At 27.1% G+C, this 12,789-nt stretch overlaps 1 protein-coding gene across 1 annotated transcript in view; it reads left to right on the plus strand.

Annotated features, from left to right (window-relative positions):
• The window catches only part of LOC135926919 (LLGL scribble cell polarity complex component 2-like), a 37,649-nt gene extending 27,972 nt beyond the window's left edge, over window positions 1–9,677 (plus strand). Inside the window, exons 14-20 of the mRNA XM_065462851.1 lie at window positions 62–639; window positions 1,419–1,612; window positions 1,865–2,118; window positions 4,528–4,745; window positions 5,360–5,563; window positions 7,544–7,640; window positions 9,178–9,677. Of these exons, the coding sequence (XP_065318923.1) occupies window positions 62–639; window positions 1,419–1,612; window positions 1,865–2,118; window positions 4,528–4,745; window positions 5,360–5,563; window positions 7,544–7,640; window positions 9,178–9,259 (1,627 nt within the window). The 3' untranslated portion in view covers window positions 9,260–9,677. The remainder of the gene's footprint in view (window positions 1–61; window positions 640–1,418; window positions 1,613–1,864; window positions 2,119–4,527; window positions 4,746–5,359; window positions 5,564–7,543; window positions 7,641–9,177) is intronic.
• Window positions 9,678–12,789: the final 3,112 nt, after the last annotated feature.

A 12,789-nucleotide genomic window follows, 5' to 3' on the forward strand; every position in this document is an offset into this window, starting at 1 on the left:
GAAACACAAACGAAAAAAAAATTGAAAAATCATTATCATTTTTTATAAATAAATATTTTAGTCCTAACTTGGCCCCTTTAACTCGCCAGTTCTCCGCCCGCAAAAGGATCAACAAAAATTCTTCGCTTAATAACACTTCAATTTCGAAAGTTGATTCCGAAAATTTATCCAGAAAGGGGAGCAAATGGCTAGATTCTGGCGAGGAACGATGTATTAAAGCTCGCCCTACCCTTTTCCTCCCTAAAAATGTTGTCGAAGATTTATCCAATATTGTCAAAACCCCAATAAAATCCAGCAAGATATTTAATGAAACCGAGAACGATAAGAAATCCGGAAATTTGGAACTTCCTATATTTGATAACAAATCAAGGGGTGTAATACCCCCATCTAACCTTAAAAACTCTTCTCCCAAATTTAATAGAGAAGTAAGTAACGATAATAAAGGGGAAAGTCTTTCTACCGCCAACTCGGGTCTCGTTAAATGCGCCCACTTTTGGAAAGGAGCAGTTGCAGCCCTGGCGAGTTTACCCAACTCTTCGAGACCTATCCAGCAAGTGACCACCTTGTGGGTCGGAACCAATTCTGGAAGAATTTTTGTTTATATGATCGAATCTTTATGGGACAATGATTCCTCTCAAGGTATTATAAATTTATCATATTTTAATTGATACTTTAAATCTTTTCAGCGGTATCTGATTTTATATATTTTTATAAAATTAAATTACAAGATCTTTTAACAAATTTATAGAATGTATTTTCAGCTGCCAATTACATTGTATTTAGGTTCACAAAATTTTTTAAAAACGGTGATTACCCGATTACGAATAATATAAGAAAATCATTCTTTTTCTACCCATATTTTATTTTATTAATCAATTAGAAAGATAATCATGTTTTTGGGATAAATGTAAATATTAGGAATTTTCTTTTTCTACCCACATTTTATTTTATTAATCAATTAGAAAGATAATCATGTTTTTGGGATAAATGTAAATATTAGGAATTGAAAAAAAAATTTTTATGCAAGTGAAAATAAATACCTGTAGGCGTTCTATTTGTTTGTATTGAGATTAAAAGTGCCTTTTTTTATCTTAAATTTAGTAGATACTATGACACTAATTAAAGCCATTTTCTCTATGTGTGAAATTTAAAAATTGTTACATTACAATAAGTATATTTCAATTTTTAAACCAATTGATATATAATGCACCTTTACTTGGTTATTCAAAAAAAAAAGTTAAAAGATACTTAATAGTTGCTATCATTATGCGAACTATAGTTGTTTTTAAAGAAAGAAGGATAGGATTGAAAATAGAAGAAAAAGAATCCTTCTTTTATTTAGATAGAACCATTTTATTTATAACTTTAAAACTAAGTTATTTATCTCAACATTTAAACTTATTATACATTTTTTTAAGGAAATAAAACCCTGACTTATAAAGCCTTGAAAGAGATTCAATTGAAGCACGGAGCTCCCGTGATTCATATTCGAGTCATAGAATCGAACTCTAATCACAATTCCCATCATCACAATGGCAGATCATTATCCAACAGCATGAACGAAGCAATGACCGAATATAGGCTGTTGGTCGCCAGCGAAGAACAGATCAAAGTGAATTATATTACTATCGAATATTTTAATTTCATTGGAAAGGTATGGGAAAAAAAATTTAAAAATAATATATTTTACTTATATATTTTTTCTCTGTTAATTCCTCTTTATTTTTCTAAATTCATTTATTAATTTTCCCGCAAAATCTTTTCTAATCGACTCAATCTTACTCCTCACAAATACTGTCACCAAGCTCGATTGATTGTGATTCTTTAAAAAAATTGTAATATGTTATTATAAATTGATTATTAGACTTTTTACTTACCAACGCTCAAACCATGTCACAAATACCGTTTAACAGCAATGGAAGGAAGTTTGATCCGCAGAATTTTTTCGTTTGTTGCCACTAAAACGCCGACAACTAATAATTCGCAAAATTTGGACAACCAATTAGATCGTTTCCAAGTAATCGCGGCTTTGACAAATCACGGAGAAATAGCTATTTTTGAATCAACCAATCTGAAGAGGCTATTTTTTAAAGGCTTATTGAGGAAAGAGGACATCAAGTGAATATATTATATCTACAAATAATATTATTGATAGTTTAGTTGTCTTGAATAAGAGGTACTTTGGCCATAAGGAAAGATGAGAAAAAGTGAATGATGAATGATAGGGTACCGATTATGAAATAGAAGAGGAACAAACCATATACTAAAAAAGTAAGTGATAAGAAGGGGCTCTTACAAAAGAAAGATTAATGAGAGAAAATGCATAGACAAGGTTTAAATGGAGCAAAGATTTGAAGTTCTGATCTCCAAGGCAAATATGGTTTTAATTTATTAATATGCCGCTTTATAGTAACAGTGTCCTTTTTCAGGAACATGTTGATTTTTTTTCTTAAGAAAGAGTCAATATATAAATAATTTTTAAGATATGATTCAAGTAATATAATTATTATACATTTTTGATTCTGGAAAATTTAAAGAATGGAGTCAAAATAAATAGTCAAAATGTTAAAATGGATATTATTTTTTATATTAGTATACAACTAGATAAAAAAAAAACTTGTCCGATCTGAATATTAAATGATTTAATTATATTCAATATTTGTTTTTAAAGAGAAACTTGATATGGACTTAAGACTTGATGTGAGCCAGAGTTAATTTATACGAGATGGCGAGAGTTAGATTAATATTTATTTCACAAAAACATTTAATAACTCCAACTCTTAAAGTTGTATGCTGGGGCATAGCAATTCCACATAGATCTTTAAAACGTTACCAATAAGCCTGTTTTTTCAAAAGAAATCTTACTAAATTAAAGAATAAAAATATTAAAAAATGGTCATTCTATAATAAAACAGTAGTGGGACTAGAAGTTCCCAAATAAACAAACATAATTTGATTTCCATATTGAATACTAATACTTAGAGATTATTTTATAAATCCGTTAAAAAATATTATTTACTCAACCAAAATTATAATTTCAAAAAGAAAATAAAGCCTAAGCTTGCTGTATACCTCTCCATATATATGGTCCAACAGTTTATCAAAAAATTTTAAACTGGATGTTCCAATTCTATTGCAAAAGTGATATAATTAGTTTAATCAATATTTTCGATAAACATTAAAAAAAGCGAGGAATATTTATATAAGCATATTATGTAACTTAATCTTTTATAACTCAAAATTTGTTCTCACCTAGTCTAGATCTGGATATTGATTTAAATATTAAAATAATTCTACTTCTTGCCCTATTGAAAATATAACAAGTAAATATATATAAATCTTACCTTTCTTGTAATGTTGAAAAAAATACATGGAACTGCAATCCTCAGCCTAGTGTTTTAAAAATAATTTTTTTTATTAACGTAAAAAGGCACTCTATACAATGTAAACCCTGCAAAAATATCACCCCTTATTAATTATAAATGGACTAAAAATATCCTTTCTTAGTTAGTATGTTTATAAGTTTTTTTTATTATATTTTTTGACGTATTTTGAATCGAAAGGTCACCTATAGTTCAATAATAAGTATTAGTTATAATATTTAGGGAAATATTTTTGAAAAAATTATTGTTTGGAGGTAATTCTAGCAGTAAAATTAGTTAAAAAATATTAAGTAACCTAGGTAGAGTGAAAAGAGTAAATCCAATATGATAGGGGAATTAAGTAAGAAAGAGAGAGAAAAAGAGATTGAAATAGACGAATAAGCCTAAATATGAAGATGGTATATGAATTTCGGAGAGTGAATAATTAAAACACCGGGCCAAAAAAGATAGAACTTTATTTTATTACATAAAAAATATATTTAAAATGATTTTTTCTGGTTTTGATGGAAGGGACCTCTAAGAATAATATTTTGGCCCTCACTCCCGACCAAATAAGGTCGTATGACCCCATGATAATCAAACAGAGATATGTTTTTATTGAATTAAATTTATATTCTACATTAATAACTATTTTTTTATAAGATCCGAACCCGGTCTAGTAAATGAAGAAGTTGGATCCGGTCCAATATTGGTGAGAAATTGGATCCGATATATCTCTAATAACCATATGTTATATTAAATCTAACAATGCATTACACTACACCTAATTATGGGGCAACTAAACAATGAATTTATCCATCATTATGACATTTAGAATAGGCAAATTTAAAAATTATACCCTATCAGTCTCATTTATAACTAAAAATCGAGATATGCCTGTTCGGACCGATAAAAACGAAATATATTAATATTATTTTTGTCTTGCTTTAAGATATTTGCTACCTTGTTTTTTCTTATCATACCCGATAATTAATCAATGTCCTAAATTTATTTTATATAATTATATCTTAAATTCTTTTGAAAAATATTATAAACTATAATCACAGAAAAAATTTTCAAAACTTTATTTTGTAATTATTTTCACGTGACAATCCAAAAATAACAATTATAATTTTTAGTGATTTAGATTTTTTTTATTGAATAGCGGAATTTATTCCTTATCTGTTCTCAACGCTGGCCAAGGCTTTTACCTTGATTCTTCAAAAGAATTGAGACGTTTTTGTCTCTCCAGGCATTATCACACTCGATGTATCGAAAGGAAGAAGAAATATTTTACGGCTCAAAATGTAGCGACAGAAGGAAAAGATGTGAGAGAAGAGAGGGATACGGTCGAGTTTGATTTTGCGGTTTTTTATGAAAGAGGTTATTGCGATAATTATCTAAGTATTATTTTATTTTAAAAAATAATCGAGAAAAGAATATTTTTCATTAATAATAGGTTTTTAAGATATCCAGAACCAAATTTAAAATTATGCAGTGTAAAATACTATTTCCATCAAAATGTTGTTTTATATCCAGGCCTGTAGACAGTTTTAGCAACATTTTTTTAAGCTTTTTACATACCTCTATACTTTATTTTTAATTTATTTATTTTATGACATTTGAACTATTAATTTAAAATTTGAGCAGGTAATTTTTTTTTGATAGACAGACTATACCTATATTATATAGTTATAGTAGCATGTTATAAAATATGTTTCATCTTTTAAGTAATAAACGCTAATATGTTAAATTAAAAATGTTGATTAAATTTTATAAATAACCTCTATTATCATAAAATCAAAAGACAATTTTGTCAAAAGGGTCTCTAATTAAGTTATAATCAGAGGCGTTATAGACACCCCCTTGGCTCGTTGGAAGGGATTACACACCCCCTTCAAATTATGGGAAAAGGGTCGATAGGATTTTTGCGGTACACCTCTAGTTATATACCATAAATATAATATATAGCTAAAATAAAATTATCATTTTTTAAGAGATGGATATTATAAACAAGACCAAAACGAGTAAAAGTTTATATTCCCAGTTTATGAAAGGAAGGAAACGGCAAGGCGTCGAAAAAAATGGAGTATGCGACAATTCTAATAATATTAATAAAATTGTGAACTCGGATAAAGAGCTAAAGAGGGCGGGCAGTTATAGCAAATTAGAAGCGACCACCGGTGATAATAACTTATTGGGTTAGATTTTAATTTTTATAAATATTTTTTTTCTTTACAATGATGGCCTAAAAGTATATTATTTTATCTACGATAAGAAATAGATTTCTAAATTTCATGAATTATGATGTCTGAAAGCTAACTATATTTTCAGAATAATAATAAAATGGCACTTTTTATAAATATACAATAAAAAATACCTTCAAATATATATCAGTGCTTATCTATTCTAAACTAGGTTTTTAGCATATGCTCAAAACTCAAGGGAAAAATAGACGACAGATATTTGGGAATTTTTTTTTATCGCTGCTTGATAATTATAGTCTTGTCCACTTTTGGTCAAAATTAAGTTAGGGCCTAAATATATTCTTAGGGGAACCGAAAAAGCATTATTTTTATCATATCAATTATAGAAAATATTTAATTTTTAAAAAATTAAAAGCTACAATATAATGAACGCTAAAAAAAGGTCGCTTGAGGGTTTTACCAGTTATAGTTAAGATAGGGAGAAAATGCTTAGTGAGTTAATAAAGCTGTTAGAAATATTCACCTTTTTTAATTAAATTAATGATTTTTTTCAAAATAATATTTTTATTTAATATTAGGACATATCGTCACCTGAGAATTATATTATACTCTCCACTTTTTCCAACTTTATAGGAGAGCAATTTAAAAATTCCTTATCTGTATTTTGAATTTTAGAAATGCTTTTCTAATTTTTTTTTTAATTTCACGGATTTGTATATTTAATTGCTCCTCGTCATTTAATTATTATATATATACACCTAAAACGAATTATTTGTTATTCGATATTCGAGTCGTATTATTCGAATAAAATTTTCGAATCGAATAATCATTTTATTATTCGTACGAATACGAATAATGCAATTATTCGATTCGTATTTTTGTAGGTATAATTATATAAAATACCATGATATATTTCTGAAAAAATCGTTAATTTATTATTTTAAAACTGGATATAGAATAAATACCAAATTTTATTTTTATCATTTTAAGAAATATTGATAATCTAATTCTCTGGCTACGATATGGCTGATTAAAAATAATTTTTATTTGAATTTCAAAACTTTTTTGTCTCCACCCTATTTAGTTAGACCTCCCACCTCTTGCTCTCCCCTTTTACCTGATCTTCATTTCCTTATAAATATAAATTTTATACCCCCTCCCCATTCCCAACTTCACCAAACTTTTGGGCCCTAATCTTCATTTAAACTCTTTTTCTCTCCTCTTTACCTATTATGTGCTTCCTTATAGATATTTTATTTTACTTTATTCCTTAGGCCATTTTACCCCAAACCTTCTTTCGAATTCACATACTATCCTCAAACTTTACCCCCAGCTTCATCTATCTTAGCTTTTTACTCTCTCCCTTTGTCTGAATTTTATCTCTTTATCAATATAACATTGGATTACCATAAAACCCCTTTTCATTCTACCCATACCCCACTTGGATATAAAAAATTTAACTAATTTTACTGTCAGAATTATTCCTTACATAATTATTTTGTCAATATAAGGTAATTTTTTATTCTAAATTCTTCAAACAAAATGTTACATTTTTGGCTAAAAAGAGCGACAACTAGAATACGAAGTATATTAGAGGACGATATTTTTCAGGTTTTAATTTTAAGGTGCTGCAGCATACATCTACAAACAGTATTATTTGGTATTTAAGGGTTAATAATATTTTTTTAACTATTGTACATGAACCTAAAACTTTTACTATAATTGACTATAAGGTTCTATCAATTTTTCAAAAATTACTTTTTCGCATTTGTAATAGTTTATGTATATCTAAAATTTTTGTCCAAATATCTTATTTTGCCAAAACTTATGGCATTTTTTTAAATCGCTTTCTTGATAAATGGATCTGAGAGAACAGAAACCCTTTATAATAATCAAACAGCGATATATTTTTAATTCAATAATTTTTTAAAGATTTTCTTATTTTAAGATGCTTTTTTATTATTTGTATATAAGCTCCTGTCTTATTCGAAGCAGAAGACGATTCTTTTTATAGAGACGCTCGTTCTATCTGCCAAAAGAGTTCTCTAGCCGAACTTAAAAAATCAATATTGTAAAAAATTTTATATTTCTTTTTTTTATGTGAATCGATAGGCGATTGGAGGCGACCCTCGAATTTTAATGAAACTCGGTATATGCAGTATACCATAGATGAGTATGAATTTTCCAAATTTTAAATTTTGATCCAGTCCTGTGGCGGAGATTTACCACCAAATTCAAAAAAATATGAAATATTGGTATTTTCATCCATGAGTCTTAAGTATTGACATAGATCATAGAAAACTACGAACATCATTAGACGTCCTATAATATTAACTTTCAAATAGTATCTTATCAATTCAGCTTTTATTAAATTAAAATTTCATTTACTAATTTATTTTAATTATTAATTACCTGATTTTTTGTTAAGTCCTAATGTCCACTCTTTAAAAGTTGATCTTTTCAGGACATGAGTAGCATGTATCTAAATAGCAACTATAATGTGGTGGATTACCCAAGCTTGGTACAATTAAATGTTTATAATCATATAATATAAATGCCCTGCAATAATCATTATTTTAACCCATTCTGGGGAATCCTGTAAACACAGATTTATCATGCATTTGAAAGGGATCGTAATGAAGAATTTACATCCTATTGAATTTCTATCCTCATTTTTATATTTATACAATTCTTTTAAATTGCTCAATATAAATGTTCCAGCGAATGGACAAGAATATCGATTTTATTATTATCTAAAAGACCGCATTTCAGGGATAATTCTCGAATTCTCTTATCTGTTATCTATATCAGCAAGTGACAAATTTATTCCTGAATTCATAATTGATGTGGATAAAATACCATTTTTAGATAGCATATAGCAGGAAAAGAATCCAAAAACAATTCGTATTACTAAAACAAGCTAGAAACATTTTTTCCCCTTCGAAATGAGTTTAATAATCTTATTTTGAGGTGTTTATAAAGTAAATATTAATAAATGTGAATTAATTTTTTAAGCCTCAAAATAGCATAAGATAATTTATATTTTAAAAAATTCAAAATTAAATATTTAAAATATCATTTGAAAGTTAATGAAACGTCAAGCGCTATTTGTAGTTTCTATGATCAATATTCATATTTGAGATATTGATTATTAAAACTGCCAATAATTCTTTTTTTTAATTGAGGGGTCAATATCTCCGTACACGGGCTGGATCAAAATCTAAAATTTGGGTAAATTAATACTCATCAATCATACACTGTATATCTGCGTTTCATTGAAATCCAAGGGTAGTCGCCAATAAAAACCAAAAATTTGTCGATTTGACATGGAATTGAACGTATATATTTTATATTAATATCTGTTACTTTTTGGTTTTGGAAACTTTTATATTTGGTCGCTCGATTATTTTATATGTTCTAACTTTACTTTTGGTCGTATTTGAGTTGTGGCTAAACAAAACTATCCCTTAAAATTAAAAATTTCCACTAATTTTAAACATAGTAATGGATGAATTTTTCGCTCTTCGATTAATATACACTTTTTATAAAAATCTTTTTGACAATAATTTAATGAAGCATATTTCTAGTATCATTTTTTTTTATTTAAGGAAAAATCATGTCAATTCCGCCATAAATAACGATTCACCAATCGCAGAAATCTCGAATCACGTTTCAGCGACTCATATTTGAGAGATCATTTTTATAATGTATCGTGAACAAATCGGATTGGTTGCTACTTTTTAATCGAGATATATATATAATATTTTAAAATCAATTAGCAGATAAAAACAAAAAAAAATGATATTTTTTGCTCATATATTATTTGTTTTCAATTATTTGATATTATACTGCAAAATTTTTTAGACCTATTGGTTATGGTGTATAACCTGACTGCATTTTAAAAAACTTTTTAAATCTTGATATTCTCTCTATTTTTATATCCATTCCATTTATGAATATTTTTTTTACAATTCCCTTTAAAGTCTAGTAATTACTGGTTCACTTTAAATTTTTAACTTCCGTCCCCTTATAATATTTTCCCTTTGCTAATTTTAGCCACTTTTTTAAAAAAATCTATTTAACTATTATATTTATATTATTTATACAATCATGATGAAATTATTTAAATTTTTATTTTAAAATATAATAAATATTTAAACATATTTGTTTTTTCATTCAATAATTTTTTTTCTTAAAATGCCTAATTTTGTTTAGTATTAAGCAAAAGTCATTTTTAAGTCAAATTAATAAAATTAAATTAAAAAAATATCCCCTCCTATCCAGAGGCAAAGTTATATTCGTTAAAAATTATGACCTGGCCAATTAGGGCTTGTCATAAAGGGAGGTAAATGTACCAGCCATGCAGCAAGTTACTCTAGATGATATAATATCCCTCATTTAATAAACTCGACATAAAAAATACATTAATTTAAATCGTAATTTTATAAATGATAGCTTTTTAGGAACGTATCCAGAATATATTTAAATTATATCCAGTACAGCTCTTGTACTCCAAGTCCAGCTATATTATGATATGGCAAATAAACTTTAACAAGGGGATATCCCCTGTTCTGCTTTGCAATAAACAGCATTCAAAATATAAAAATTAATTTAGACCTTAACGTATGGTATTGGAGGTCACATTATCATGGCATTTTAGTAAAATAAATAAAACTGTTTAAATTCCCAACAATTTAATTTATCTTTATAAAAAAATCAGGCCACGAATAGTAAACATCTTCTAACAAACAAGAAATTCAGATATGTATAGCTACTGGCACTCTGTGAGGTTATGGTTGATTCTAAAACTAGGCTTGATACAAATATATAAGGAACGTAAAAATAAATCATTGCACAGATAATGGTAGGCATATATATTGAGATTTAACTTGTATTCCATTTTTACGGCTCTCATAGCAATTTTGATCGGCTTGCAATCGGCAAATGAAAGAAAATATTTTCTTCAAAGAATCTGTTCTATAACTAGATTCTTATTTTAATATAAGTCCTTATAGAAATGAATTTTTATTAAGAGTAATATACGATATTAAAAAGCATCTATGGAATCAGAAATACATTCAATAAGATATGTATATCTATTGATTGTTTCCATTTTATTGGATTGTTGAAACCATTGATTTGTACAAACTGCTTTCCCCCATATTAATAGCGAAATATTAACGTTTACAAAGACCTTCCTTGCACCGATATTTAGCAAGATTTGCAATTACTTCTGACTAAATTTATATTTAAATGATTGCTCAACCTATGTAGGGTGGTGGAGGCAGTTGACACATCATGGATAGACAAGGTTTATCAAGATAACATGGATCTAAAGATTTGCTTGTTTTCAAGGTCATTTTTGTGTTTGAGTAGTTATAAATTTTAATTCTGGTACATCAGATAAATATATTTTTCCCTTGTCTGAGGAAGATAATTATATAGCTTAAGAAAGATATAATCTACAAACATAATCTCAAAATTGTGGATAAGTGTTTTAGCTCATTCGCCATTTGTAATGGCTAAATAAGTTTCATCTCATATTTTTTTATTACGGTCAACTTATAAAGAAGAAAATGGCAAAAACTGATTAAAAAATTAAAGTTTTATAACAGGAAATAATATTGATGTAATGACATGAGAGATAATGTTAAACCAGATATTATTCCACTAGGGAAAATTTATTTAAAATTTGGCTGAAGATAAAAATGATAACAGATAAAAAACGGCAAGAAAAATAAAAAGAAACTTCCATATATTATATTTATAAAAATTAAATATGGAATATTCCCAAAGTTATTTGCCTGGGAATTCCCATGATTTACCCTATGTTTACATTACTAGTCTAGTAAGATTTATAAATAATTCGTCTTTGTATTTGAGTAAAATTTCGAATGATATTTTGCGCACTGAACATCATATTTTCAATTCGATTTTCGCCAAATGTTTTTAATTGAATCATTACAAGCGATCCATTGATTCTTCATGTAGTTTAACTGCCTTCGAAAAATTATTCATATCGGAAAAACTTTATCATTCTAAACAAATTTTTCTTTTGGAAATAATAGGCATGACCATCAATATAGAGAATTAGAAAATTCACATCAAGTGAGCCACTCTATTTATCGATAGAAATATTACGAATCTAAGTTTTGATTTCAGGTTTGTAAAATTGGTTTTGGTTTTCTTTTTCCAATCAATTTCTTCACATCAACACTTCTTGAACTAAATTATTTTTAATAAATTTTTAACACATTTGCAATTATTAGATATTTTAAATTTTTTATTAAAAATAAAAATTTATTTTAAAAAAGTATTTTTTTTTATTTCATTCCTCCAACGCTTATGTAAAATGAAAAATGTATTAGCATGATTTTCTCTTTGTTTCAAAAAAAAGCAATTATATATTTTCTTTCACCATATAAATTTTTTTAACCTAAAAAAAATAGTATTTTAACGTAGCATAAAGATTTTATTAATTAAGAGAAACTAAACAAGAAAGCATGGGTGCTTTGTCACTGCTTAATACTTAGGATTGCGAGCGAACATCAAATTTTTGAAATTATAACTAGATTCAAAAATGAGATTTAAACTATTTTACTTCTATATCTTAAATATACCGAAAAGAACAAATAATATCTATCGGGGAAAAATAAGTGTATTAAGACGTAATTGATTTTTGATTAATGAATTATTAAGAACTAATCAGGCATTACCTAACTCACTCAGATATTCACTGCTACAATTTGTAAATTTTGGAATTTTTTGCCAATAATGCGTTTTTCCTTATACTATCTAACAAACGGGTTTAAGCACTAAAACTACTACTAACTACGCACTAATAATTTATATAAAATTTAGTTAATGGCTTCCAAAGTATGGCTGCACTTTAAGGTGTGATAGTTTTTAATTGGCCAGCAATTTGGTTACTTTTTTGTGGGTGGCAAAATTGATTGACGAATTTTTCTGGCATGATGTTAATTTTTTTATTATACAAATTTTTCCCCCCTTTAAACCATCTACCAAACAGAATAAATATAAATCTATAGTTTTAATATAAGTTTTTAGTGCTTCCAAAAGCTTGGCTTACGTCATGCTTACGGTGTGACGTCATTGTTTTTATTTTGTTTATAAGTCAGGTACTAAATATTAGCGCAAACCAAATATTTAGTTCTTCCATATTTTGCATTCTATTGGCAATAGAGATGATATAAAGATAT

This window comes from Gordionus sp. m RMFG-2023, chromosome 3, assembly GCF_954871325.1.
Source record: "Gordionus sp. m RMFG-2023 chromosome 3, tfGorSpeb1-WG-v2, whole genome shotgun sequence".
NCBI classification, from domain to species: domain Eukaryota; kingdom Metazoa; phylum Nematomorpha; class Gordioida; order Chordodea; family Parachordodidae; genus Gordionus; species Gordionus sp. m RMFG-2023.